We start from the raw sequence: 13,730 nt of genomic DNA on the forward strand, positions 1-13,730 counted from the left end.
AGAAGCTATTCACATCTGCGATGCATTGTCCAACTCTAGCATCTAGGATTTTGACTTGTGATTATGAAGAAGTCTGTGCAGAAGTTAATACTTTGGGCTAGAATTCATTTGTCACATCCTTTACAAACCACACGTAGGGAGGGGGACAGTCCAGCCTACACACGCCCTGTCCTCCTGCACCCCTTTCTGAGCTTGGAGCTGTGTCTTCATCCAGAACACACCATCCTTCTTCTGCAAGGGCACCCCAACTATTTAAAGAGGCAGATTTTTATTTTCAGTAGATAGTGAGACTACCAAGGTTAGGAAAGCCCACTTAAAAGAAATTCATGTGGTCTCCAATTGCAGGGTTTCAATGACATCTTGACCAAAGGCCTGACCACCCTTGGAATCACCTAAAATCCTGCAGACAGACATAAGCAAAGCTTCTGGTTGAATGGCATTCCTCTTGGCACTTTGTCCAACTACCTGCCTCACACCCAACTGTGCCATTCAAATCCCCAAAGAAGCAGAGAGTTAAACAATCTCATCTCCCCATCTTTCCTTTAAAGGCTCTGGAAATCCAAGCCTCATGGCCTCCAATCTAGACACCACCACAGAGGTGACCTATTGGGGCAGAACAATACTTTGTGCAGAAGGTCATGCATCTCACCCACAAATGGCCAGCAGCTCACATCCAGAGTATCCCTGGTGGGAAAAAACACCTCTCCGCATTTCCAGAAATCTCTTACATCGTGGTTGAGTGCTGGTAGGTGAAAATAACACATAAAGTACAAAATAAGCAGGTGGCACCGGGGAGAAGGCCTGAGAGGGTAGCTCGGTGGTGGAGAACCTCACTAGCACGCATGAGACCCTGGGTTCGATGCCCCACACATACACAAAATAGATAAACAACATACTATTTTATTCTTTCAAAAAAAATTTGTATGCTGACTAACCCAATTCTTACTTAGCCATAAAATTCTCACCTGTTTTTAACACATGAGGAAATGCCCAGAGTCATACAGCAGAGTCGGGTAGAGCAGAACTTGGCTGTTTGCTATTAATCTTCCACAGCTCCCCTGTGCCCTTCAGGAGTATCTGCAGAATGCCGGGCTGTCCTGGGCACCACATTTAAGCCATGATTCTGCCCTCATCTGAGCCTGACAGATGTCATCATCTTTACAGGTGCTGCAAGGAGCAGCCACGTGTTTCTATGCTTTCATTGGCTTTGACATCATTGCCACCACTGGGGAAGAAGCCAAGAACCCCAACACATCCATCCCGTACGCTATCACTGCATCCCTGGTCATCTGCCTGACAGCGTATGTGACAGTAAGTACCACATGCTGACGGGACCCACGCATGACCTTTGCACTTTATTGTGACAGATGGTTGGCCCTAGGGCTAAAAGGTTCAGTATCGTGGTGCAAGAGCAAGGACATGAGATCGATCTGAGAACTCACATGGAGCCAAAAGTCAGGCACGATTGTGCTCATAATCCCAGCACTGGGGAAGCAGACAGACAGATGCCTGGGTTCACTGACAGCCAGCTCCACCTGCTCAGTGAGTTCTAAGCCTATGAGAGACCCTGTCTAAAAAAACGGTGAACAGTCCCTGAGGAGTATTTAAGGTTGTCTTCTACACAGTTTGCACACACAACTATACACATCTGCATATGCACACGCATGCTCACATTCGCACTCACACATACATATACACGTTCACAACAACAAATGTGGCTGTCGGACCAACGCCTCCTCTCTCAGGACAGACTTCTCCTCAGTCTGTGTTGGTACATGCACGCTGTTTCCTTGTGTCCCCTGTTGCTCTACCTGTCAATGAGAAAAAGAAACTCAGGACCTCAAAATGGAGGAAAAGAAAACCCACCGACCCTCACCTCAGCCTGTGCCTCTCACGTCCCCATCCCTACCCGATCCTACGCCTAGGGACAGTGTGCAAGGAGTGGGCTGTCGGCCAAGCAACCCAGGTCATAGGCTGGCAGTAACGGGTGGCCTCTGTGCACAGCCCTCAATGCGCTTCTGTCTTCTGGGAGCTTCCCGGCAGTGGAGAAGCAAGGCTCCCACAGAGGGAGTGAGAGAACACGCTGTCCTTGGGAGACACCCTAGCCCTGAAATCTGGAGAGAAATGCAACTCTTTTCAGCTTGGTCTCCTAACACCAACTCAGACTCACCCTTGGGGTTTCCCACAGAGCGAAGCCTCCAGCCTAGTCTCCTCAGGATGCACGAATAAGCTCCCACACACACTTCGCAGTCCCCACGGCAGAATTTCTCTCACAGAAATTGTTAACCTCATCCAACTTCTTCTTAGCCCCTAGAACCACCTGACCAGCCACCGGGACGTGGACACTCCCTGATTCTGAAAGTCTATCTGCATCACCACATTCAGGAAAAAAGACAGTATCCAGGGTGGATGCCACCCCCCCCCAAAGATTCCAATATGCTAATCTGATGAAACATACATGTCCAATGAGCAAAGTCATGGAAATTAGGAAAAACTCAGGATGGGGTACATTCTATCATACTGGCCGACTCTCATCACTCCAAAAAAAAAAATTATCTTTAGCCATGACTTAAGGAATATTGACCAAATGATAAGGCAAGATACAAAACAAGATTGTCTATTGATAAAAATTCAGTTGCCCACCCAGACATTTTATGAATGGGCCAATTATCACTTCCCTCTGGGAACACACACTCAAGTGGCTTCATATTCTATCCAGACCCCGATTATCCTACATTGTGGGAGACGGAGCCGGGCAGGAGCAAGAGCTCTCCTCTGCCCTGTTGGTCTCCTTCCACCTTTCCATCATTCCACCCCTCCTGTAGAGTAGACCCTGGCAGCGTGCATACACAGTAAGCTCACCACCGTGGCTCTTTCCTTCAGTAGCACTTTCTAGATTACGGAATCCTCTTGTGTATCCCACACTGGCAGCTTAACCCATTCTGGTCGGTGTGGCTGGAAGACTCTGGGGTTTGCTATGAGACTCAATCACACTCCTCCAGCACTCTACTGCATCCTCAAAGGTGATGTGACAAGTGACACCCCCTGGAGGGCCACTGTCTTTCAGACTCCACAGGCCTTAGCCGTGCCTCGGGGGTCAGGAAACAGTCACTGACCACCAAGGGGCTGGGCTGCTATACCGTATTCTGCTGCCTTCTCTGGTCACCCATAGCTTCCATGGGGGCCTTGACTCCCGAGGATCAGGCAAGGAAGTGGTCTGATGTGACCTCCCTCTCCATTTCAATTCCCTTCTTGGTATCAGGGATGTTTTTACATGCCAGTGTGACTGCTGGCTCCATTTTTTAGGGTCAATGCTTTAAAAAAAATCAATTTTTCAGCAGATCTTGGGCATAGAAAGGAAAAAACAGTACTCTTACAGGAGTCCCCAGACAAGTGTACCCTGGTTAAGTAGAGACACGGTGGCTTCGCAAAGCATAATGGGATCCCTCTGCACTAAAGCAGAGAGAAGAAATGAATTATGAGTCCTCATTGTGACGCCGTCAGCTCACTGTCTGTGGGAATGTCAAACACTTCTAGTGTTTGGGCCTCCAAGACTTGGAGTGATAAGGACAGATCAGAACCAGTAGCGTCCTAAAGAAATGAAAGAAGTAAAAGCCTTATCCTGGTGACATAGCCCAGTGGGTAAAGGTGCTTGCTGCGAAGCAGACAACCTGAGATGGATCCCCACAAACCACATGACAGAAGAGAATTGAGCTGCCCCAAGATGTGCTTCAGCCTACACACACACACGCATGTGTACATACAGGCACACACACAGAGATACACACATGAACACACAAGTACACAGACACACACATGCACAAATGCACGTGCACACACATTCAAACACACACATACATGCACACACACATGCTTGCACACACACAAATATTGAAAAACACACAATTATAAAATAGAAGAGGAAGAAGGAGTGAGAGCCTCATCCTTAGGGCTGGGGCACTTGCGACCCTGGCTACAGCTCCTTCCATCCGGAGATGTCTCAGGATAGATCTGTTTCTGTGAGGCTTGAAACAGCTGTGGGTTTATCCTCACAAAGGAAAAGGCCACAGAGACATTTTGAAGATCATTTGGTCCCAAATACCAAAAGCAAAAGTGGGGAAAAAACATGGAGACCAAATGATCTCCACAAAAGCCACATGCCAGTTAATGGCTCCATGGTACCAGAAAAGTCTCTGTCTCCAGGTCGGGGTCACCCACCCATGCTGCCCGTCTCCTCTGCCTCCAGTCTGTCTTCTTTTGTCTTGATAGGTGAGCATGATCTTAACGCTAATGGTGCCATACTATGCCATCGACACGGAGTCCCCCCTCATGGAGATGTTTGTGGCCCATGGCTTCTATGCTGCAAAGTTCGTAGTGGCTATCGGGTCGGTGGCAGGACTGACAGTCAGCCTGCTGGGCTCGCTGTTCCCCATGCCCAGAGTCATTTATGCCATGGCTGGTGATGGGCTGCTTTTCAGGTAAGGGGTCCCCCAGAAACGATTTCCCCTCTGCTGTTCCTCTCCAGGAGGACTGTCACCCACTGACACTCAGCTTCATGGCTACCTTTCCTAAAGACTAACAAGCTTGTCAAAGTCTGGTTCTAAAGAGCTCAGACTCTGAAATGGCCTGTAGTTGACTCTAGGTCCCTCAGTCCAGAACCAGGGGATGTGTGCGTGTCTCCCTCCTGTGACACGCATTTCCTTGTGGGGGCAGTGGGTCAAAATCGCTGCCTAGAAGGTGACATCACTTTCAGAAGAAAGAACCCAGGGGCCTCTTGGCCTGCCTCTTAGTGAGACCTAACCCAAGGGCCTCTTGGCCTGCCTCCTAGTGAGAACAGGTTTCTTTCCCAAAGCCCCCTGAAGCTGAAAACATTCAAAAGTCAGAGAGGAGAGAAAATCCTCTAATGATAACATGGCAGTTGTTACAGTAACTGTCGTTTGTGGGACAGTTAGGGCAGCTGGGAGCTCTGTGTGCTGTGTCCCCTTGTCTCTCAGACACTATTTGGCAGATGAGTAAACCAGCAATTAAAGAGATAGAAAAGTCTTGACCCAAACCTTGAAGCTGATGAGTGGTGAGCCAGAACTTGAAGCCAGAACTATCTGGCCTGAAACTCAGACTTCTATTGTTCAATTGTGTGGGTGTTCGGTCGGCTTGTTTCCGTGCACCAAGTGTGTAGTGCTCCCAAAGGCCAGAAGGGGTGTCAGAACCCCTGGAACTGGAGTTACCGATGGCTGTGAGCTGCCATGTGGGTGCTGAGAACTGAGCCCAGGTCCTCCACCTGAGCAGCCAGAGTCTTCACTGCTGAGCCGTCCCTCCAGGCCTGGCCCTCAGACTCTTTCCAGTAGCAAGCTTTGGAAGTTTCAGCATTTTCAGTAACCACAAAGTGGTCTCTTTCACTGAGAAACGGGATGTGCCCTACTGTGGGAGGTGAAGCAGCTCTCAGAGGTGTCAAGAGAACAGACTCAGAGGTGTCAAGAGAACATGCTCAGGGGCTTTATTTCTGCCACGAGCTGTCAATTCCTGATCTGTTTCCTCTGCCTGTTCCCTGAGTTCACTCCAGGTTGGAGCAGCTGCGTTGGGATGCTGGGTAGATGGAGACAGGGACTGATGGGTGATGGGTGATGGGGTGACAGCTGACAGCCTCACATACCCATAAAAAACAAAAACAAAAAATCTAAGAGGAACGATGATATCGGCCTGGCACACTGAACGGTTCTGTGTGGTCTGTAGGGGAGAAATAATGGAGGATGGAGGAGGCAGGGCCAGGAGAGAAGAGGCAGAGGAGCCTCTTTAAGGCTCCCAGGACCTGCTGCAAAAGGGACCGTATTTTAACCACCCTTGAGCCTGTCTATGAGCTCCTTTACTGGCATGCTGTTTCACCAACTCGATCCCTGTACTCTTGTTGCATGGCAGTGTGTCTCAGGTTTGAAAACTTGTGGTGTCTTTTAAAGTTCAGTTGACTGGACATCACCTCCAAAAACTCTGAGGTAGTAGGACTGGTGAGAATATTCCTTCCCAGCAAACAGTGATCATGCTACAGATTGACAGGTGTCCGGCTTCCATGGGCTTCCGCGAGGATTTGTGACAGGGCCCCTAGAATCAATCAACCTTCCTGTCACATAATGAATAGGACCCCTGCCTGGGTTTGGGGGCTTTTTAAGGCTTCAAATCAAGAAATTAAAGTGAATTCTCTAATGATATCCCACTAGTCAAACCTTGGGAACAGTGCAGTAGACAAGTTAATTGGAAGGGCAGAGCCAGGAAGAGCCAACCACACCAAGTTAGCGTTGCAGCTCTAACCTACTGGTGTGTTGGAACCAGTCACCATGGGCAGTGTGACTCCTCCATGGGCAGTGTGACTCCTCCATGGGCAGTGTGACTCCTAACCCTCTGTTTGTCTCCTCCGCCCAGGTTCCTGGCTCACGTGAGCTCCTACACAGAGACGCCAGTAGTAGCTTGTATCGTGTCAGGGTTCCTGGCTGCTCTCCTCTCACTGCTGGTCAGTCTGAGGGACCTGATAGAGATGATGTCCATTGGCACCCTCCTCGCCTACACCTTGGTCTCTGTCTGTGTCTTGCTCCTACGATACCAACCCGAGAGTGATATCGATGGCTTTGTCAAGTTCCTGTCTGAGGAGCACACCAAGAAGAAGGAAGGCATCCTGGCTGACTGTGAGAAGGAAACCTGCTCCCCTGTGAGTGAAGGGGAGGAGTTTCCCAGCACTGCCACCAACACCTGTGGGGCCAAGAACCTGCCATCTTTGGGGGACAACGAGATGCTCATAGGGAAATCAGATAAGTCCACCTACAACGTAAGCCACCCCAACTACGGCACCGTGGACATGACCACAGGCATAGAAGCCGACGAATCAGAAAACATCTATCTCATCAAGCTGAAGAAGCTGATTGGGCCCCGATACTACACGATGAGAATCCGGCTGGGCCTCCCAGGCAAAATGGATCGGCCCACGGCAGCAACGGGGCACACGGTGACCATCTGCGTGCTCCTGCTCTTCATCCTCATGTTCATCTTCTGCTCCTTCGTCATCTTTGGCTCCGACTACATCTCGGGCCAGAGCTGGTGGGCCATCCTCCTGGTGGTTCTGATGGTGCTGCTGATCGGCGTGCTGGTGTTTGTAATCCTGCAGCAGCCGGAGAACCCCAAGAAGCTGCCGTACATGGCCCCCTGCCTCCCCTTTGTGCCCGCCTTTGCCATGCTGGTGAATATCTATCTCATGCTGAAGCTCTCCACCATCACATGGATCCGGTTCGCAGTCTGGTGCTTTGTGGGTAAGCAAGTCCTCCGGAGCCTTGGGCATCCCCTTTATAAGGTCTTGAACAGGTTTGTACCAACATTACTCCCTAACTGGACGGGACACCTCCATTCTTAGAGAATTTGGGCTGGTTCTATAGACCCACGCTTTCTTCGTTGGTCAATAAAGCCAGTTGACCCTATTCTGCCTGATGTGCTCTTGGTCACTGGTTCTAGAAGAATGATGCTTATCAATCCATGACTTCATTAAATACATAACTATTGAAAGTTCTTGTGTGAACATAACATAGAGCCAGAAAAGGGTTGGTTAAAATGAATACCCATTTTTTTAAGGTGTAAAAGTACCAGAGGGAAATATGATGGGATGTGGGGGAAGGTTGGCTGGAATCGTCTTAGACACTAAAAATTATGGTAAATTATAAAGGAATTCATTGATCTTAATTTGGTCAAATTAAACTAAAAGGTCAGTCACAGTCTAATTGTTTTAAAAAAGAAACACAGCCTGAACCGTGCGTGGACTGGGGCATTGTTTTTCGGACACAGTTTTACTATGGCACCACTTCACAGCTCTCACCTCATTCTGGCTTTTGTAAATATTCAAGGTTCCCTCCCTCCCCCCAGGCCCTCGTGTTACCCTGTGAAATGTCCGTGGGAGGTGCCCACCGCACCTTGGTCCTCGCTGACCTTCATCCGTCCTTGATGAGGGAGCTAACTCTGCTAGAGCCTCCATCCTTCCCTCTTCTGGTTTAACCCCCGCTGCTCTCAAACTCACCTCCACTGACTTGGAGAAAACCCACTCTTTCTTAAGAACTCTAATCTGACTTTGTGGTCAATTGAATTGCACTTTGGTTCCACATTGATCTTATCTGACCATTGCCGGTGTTTATGGGGCAGCTGGGCATGGGTGGGGATAACTTGAGAGGGGCACCTCAGCAAATTTTAAGGTTCATTTGTCAATGTTGTTAAGTCTTTGGTGGCCCAGAGGGTCTCCTCCAGAGCTTTGCAGAGCAGGAGAGTCACACACTTGGCATTTCCTGCCCAAAGCAAGAGGACGAACAACCAAGGATCACCTCATCAGGTTAACAAGACAGACGCTCACTTTGATTCGCAGCCCGCTACTTGAGGCCAGGGGACACGGGTGTCCAATGTGTGCCTAGAACAAACAGCCTGGGGGACGTGCTCAAGGAACACATCTTAAACGATTGTGAAGTACTTTTCCAGAGAGAAAAAAGTGAGAATATCCAGAAAGCACTTGGAGGAAATAGGGTGTGTGTGGGGCCTGATGGGAGACTTCATGAAAAGAAGGGAGGAAAAGCGGCAACCAAACAGAAGGGCAAGTTTCTCCCAGAGGTTCCCATTCTCCGGGCCACAGTGTGTCTTCCCGAAACATTCTCTCTTGGCCTTTCTATAGCTTAATTCTCTGTTAAGATTAGTGGGTTTTCTTGAGAGAACCCCACTGACACATTGTGGATTTCCCCATTTATTAACAAGTTCGCATCTCTCCTTACCCACGTTTCCACTGTAGCCAAGGGAGACTGCTCTGGACAGAAGTGAAAAGATGGAAGAGGGTGAAAAGATTTTAGTTCTGTGGCTGACAAGTGAAGGAGGCAAAGATAGCAATACATGTGGACAGGTTCATTGGACAGGAAAAACTAGAAGGGCTTCTGTATCCAGAGCAGGGTCAGGGTCACAGCCAGGCGCCCACCCCATGAGTCAAGGCACGGATAGCTTCAGGGCCTATTTGTGTGAGCTTTCTATAATGCTTTACAATCCTACTCTTTCCCATTTAAAAATTAAAAACTCCCAATGTGGGAATCCTGTGATTTCACAAATGCTTTTGCTTAGGAAAAAGCTATAGATTTTTTTTCTTAATTTAAAAAATGAAACATGGTGAAGAAAAGAACATTGATTCTTATACTCAAACCTATGATTCATAGGAGAAATTACCAACAACAAATATAGCACTGTTTACAAGTTATTGTAAGGGATTCGCCTCACTTTTCTTTTATTGTTGTTGTTGTTTGGGGGGAGGTGTTTTGTTTTTGTTTTTTAATACAACACTGTTTGGCCAATAGCATAGGCGTCTTTCCAGCTAGCTCTTCTATCTTAAATTACCCCATTTTTATCAGTCTGTGCATCACCACGATTGCCTCGCCTTTAGTCCTTATGGTCATCTCCACCGCACAGGTGAAGAAATGGTGGCTCCTGCCGACAGACACATAACCAAAATCTAACAGAACCACAGTCAGAAATCTAGAAGGGTGGATGCAGAGTCCTTCATCCAGGCCAGGACATGGCTTGGTGGTAGAATGCTTGCCTAGCAAAACAAGAATTGTGGGTTGATCCCTAGCACCCCACAAACAAACCTGTGGGACCTCCATCACAGCCTCCATGCTAAACACATGGTCTGTTACCACCTCTGTCCCTCTTGGAGTTATGGAGGAATAAATGAAAACTCCAAAACGTCAGATAGCACCAAAGTTAGCAGGAGAATGGACTCCTGACCCAGTCCCCCCACCTCAGTTCTGGGGCTCTTATCTTCCCCACCACAACTCTCTGAGAAATGTTCTTATTTGATCTGAATGTTCAGTGGGGCTAAAACCCGGCAGTGGGCCTGCATTCCTAGGCATATTGTATCTGCGCAGGGCCCCAGGCCAGGGCTAACGGTCTGCTGGAGCTATTTGGAATTCTTAATAATTTCTGAGCAAGAGACCCCATGTTTTCCCTTTGCACAGAGACTGAGACTTATAGCCAACTCTATAACACATCCGTGGTTCTTGTGGCACCAAAAGGTCTCTCCCCTTTGGCCTCTAACAGTGCCAGGTTCAAATGGGAGCCCTGCCCCAGCCTTGACCTATAAACTTAAAATTTTCCCTAACTGCATTGAACTTTGGTCATTCGTACGCACATGGATCATTCTCTCATCTTTGAGCTGTGACTGCTGGGGGCCCAAATGAGAAAATGATGGAGAAAGTAACAAATCCTTATCTCCTGTTTTTCTTTTAAAGCCCTGAAGCGACTCATTGTCCTCTAACTTGGCCAGGCTGCCTATCATTCAGCAGACCACACCGTGAACCGTCCCCACCTCAGGCCACCCCGCTAGTTATCGGGCAGCGGAAAACTCCCTGAGAGCCTTTTGCAACCTTGCTGATAGCGCAGCCCACAAACTCCCTCAAGAAGCTGCTTCTCACTGACATAGCAGTGACATCTGTGCCCAACAAGCACCCAGAGCCGGTGCACAGCCCACCAGCCACGTTGGGGTTTGTTAACTCTTCTGGGCACCGTCTGCCAGCTGATTCCGTAGCATGACTTTTGAAGGCAGTGAGATTATCAAATTTCATCCAGAACAAAGACTGCCGGTTCTGGCTACAGATCAGAATATTCCGGGTTACTTCTGGAACATTCTAAGCACAGGCTCCCCCACATAACGCTATGCTTCAGCTGATCTGGGTGGTCAGTCATAGAGTATTATTTTAGAGCTATGCAGAGGACTTTTTAATGTGCAGCCAGGTTTTCAATAATTTATAATCTCCTAAATCAATACTTCTCACAGTGTCGTCAAAAACCAACAGTTTAGGACTTAACAAGCCCTCCCCGTAATTCTAATTCATGCTCAAATCTGAGAGCTATTGTTCTAGAGAGAAGACATTCTCAAGCAGTGGAGGTAATTTAATTACAAAATGTATTTTTCAAAAGCAAAACTTTTTTGTATACGTATATCCATCCCATAGCCCCCAAAGGGCTTATAAAAAATATTTATGACCTTCCACAATTACGATAAAAACCCTCCTCTGACTTTCTGAGGCATCTAGACATCACTGTTCCTTCAGCTTATATGGCGGAACTCTCCTGGGGAGAACAGGAGAGATATTTTTAAACAAAGTTTCTTACAAAATCAGCTGCTTCTTAACAAAATGCCCATGGTTAAAGCTGAGTCATAGTGGGATGCTGTTCTGGGATTCATTCTTTTATCCAGCCTTCCCGAAGCGAATCTTAATCAGAGGATTTCTGGAACGGTGTTTTGCTGAGCTTTGACCTTCAAAAGAACATCACTCAGAGTGAAATGAAGCCCAAGCCCCACAAGGCTTTCCTGCACACGCTTCCTTCCCGTTAGACAAGAGGAATGAGACAAGCAAAAAATGATCGTCAGGCCCAACAAAGTGGATCCCAGCCATGTTTAGTGCCTCCCCTCTGAGTGAACGCGGGCTGGTGCGAGCATCTTCAGGGGTTGGACGCAGGAACTATGAAAGTACCAGGGTGAGAACGTGACTAGCTGGGGCTCTAGGGTCTCAGGTCTATTGTCCCCAGAGAGTTCATATTAAGAATTATCGGGGGGAGGGGAAGGGTTAAAAAAAGACAGGCTGAGTGGTGGTGGTGCACACCTTTAATCCCAGCTCTCAGGAGGCAGAGGCAGAGGCAGAGGCAGAGGCAGGTGGATCTCTGTGAGTTTGAGGCCAGTCTGGTCTACAGGGGGAGTTCCAGGACAGCCAGGACTTCACAGAGAAACCCTGTTCGTAAGACAAAAACAAAAACAAAAAACAAAAAAAAAAAAAAACCAATCAGGTAGCCTGCCTTGCTGGTACCTTCACCATGAGAACAGCCATAGGAAAATGAAATTTTGTCTTAAGATTCAGAGAACAAACTAGACTTGGGTTTTGGACAGGAGCTTCATATGTTTTATGCCAGGATATAAATATTCTTTTCTTCCTTCCATTCGTGTGTTTGTGTTTGCTTGTTGAGGCAAGGTTTCTTATATCCAAAACTGGCCTCAGATTCCCCCTGTGGCACCAGAATAACCTTGAACTCCTGATCTTCCTTTCCCAATATCTTTAGCGCTGGGATTCCAAGCATGATGAATTACCACACTTGGTTTATGCAGTAGTAGCAACCAAACCCGGGGCTTTGTGCGTGTTAGACAAGCACTCTACCAACTGAACTTCACCTCCAATCCCCAAAATGTAAATATTATAAAGAGAAAACATCCACCTTTCTGATCTTTGCCTGAGCTGACATTTAAAATACTATCCGAAAATAATTGGAAACAACCATTGTGACGGAAAAAAAAGTGAAAGGAAAGGGGGCTAAGATATCCAAGTGCCTGACAGCGTGTCCCGTAAATCAATCTGAATGACATGCTTTGTGGGGGCCACGCTCAGGAGAGTGAGAAGCAGGTCTCTCAGGCCTCCCAGGGATGGTGGCGGTGGCAGCAGCAGCGTGCTGCCTAAAAGGAAAGTATGAAGAGGAAACTTGCCACAGGCCCTGTACCTACAGGCAGGCGTACAGCTCTGGACACAGGAAGGCATGGGAAGAAGGGGCAGGGAAACCCAGGAGCTTTGCCATCAGAATCAGTCAAAAGGATGGAAGGAGAGGGAACAGTGGAAGAGGCGAAGGTCTGGAGCCAGTGTGTATGGTGCATATGGAGCTCCAAGCCACAAATCTGAGCATTTGGCTTCTGCTTTTCAACACTGTTGGTGAGATCCACTCACACTGTGACGTGTGGTTGTCACACTGTGATTGCTGATCAGCCTTCCACCGTTTCGGTACGCCACAGTGCAGACTCCGTTCTGATCACCATGCAGGTTGTTTCCAGCTGCTCCTGATAGAAAGTCTGCTGTGGATATTCCTTTCCATGTCTTTGGTGAGCAATGCACACCTTTTTCTTGAGCCTCTGTGTGGTGCGGGGCTACTGGTTCATATTAGATTTCTCTCTTATTGAATCAGCTGTCACAGCCATCACATGGCTCAGATGAAGACAGGGTCCCCAGCTCCACCCTACAGAGGAACACAGAACATAGTCATTTAGCTCCACAGGGCATGGGCCCCTCCCATCAAGCCGCTCTTCCTGGCACACCACATCAAACAAACCTCACTGTTATGACAACCGACAGGGTGCATGGCGGTCCGTAAAAGATAATCAGGAAGAGAAGGGCTCGGTGGGGATGGTGTGGGTGGGGCGGACACCTTCCCATTACCATCCAGGCTCCACTCCTGCATTGGCAATGTCTGTTTTGGAAAGCTGATCCCAGAGCAGTCAAAATAAAAGTACCTTAGCTATCTACTGCAGGCAGGGCTTCCTGCTGGAAAGTGCACCCCAGGAGGGGGCTGCTCCACCCAGCCGAGGTCAGGTGACCCACCTCCTTTCAGCCCAAGCACCGAGGTATGAGGAGGTACATGCAGAGGACAAGGAGCTCCCTTGGGACTCTGGAGTTTGCCCCTGTGGCAATCGGCAATCTCTGTTCTCATTTGTCACCCAGGCTCCTCTCGGGGTTGAGTCTCCTTCCAGCCCCACCCCATAGGCTACCGGGCTGCCTCCCCAGTACCTCACCCGGGGCCTTCCACTTGAAGGTTTGGGGCCAAGTGCTTGGCTTGCCCAGGGTGGATCCGCATAAATTGGTCAGTGTTTAGTTAGCTGGTGCATGGGCACCACCGTAGCATCTGGAGGCACGTTCAACAGAGTC

The 13,730-nt window shown here is 48.5% G+C and overlaps 1 protein-coding gene across 1 annotated transcript in view; it reads left to right on the top strand.

Moving 5' to 3' along the window:
* The window catches only part of Slc7a14 (solute carrier family 7 member 14), a 108,922-nt gene that overhangs the window by 78,988 nt on the left and 16,204 nt on the right, over nucleotides 1-13,730 (top strand). The window contains exons 5-7 of the mRNA XM_048452650.3: nucleotides 1,165-1,311; nucleotides 4,270-4,478; nucleotides 6,412-7,289. Of these exons, the coding sequence (XP_048308607.1) occupies nucleotides 1,165-1,311; nucleotides 4,270-4,478; nucleotides 6,412-7,289 (1,234 nt within the window). The remainder of the gene's footprint in view (nucleotides 1-1,164; nucleotides 1,312-4,269; nucleotides 4,479-6,411; nucleotides 7,290-13,730) is intronic.

The sequence above is a fragment of the Myodes glareolus genome, chromosome 20 (genome assembly GCF_982192425.1).
Source record: "Myodes glareolus chromosome 20, mMyoGla1.1, whole genome shotgun sequence".
Classification (NCBI taxonomy): domain Eukaryota; kingdom Metazoa; phylum Chordata; class Mammalia; order Rodentia; family Cricetidae; genus Myodes; species Myodes glareolus.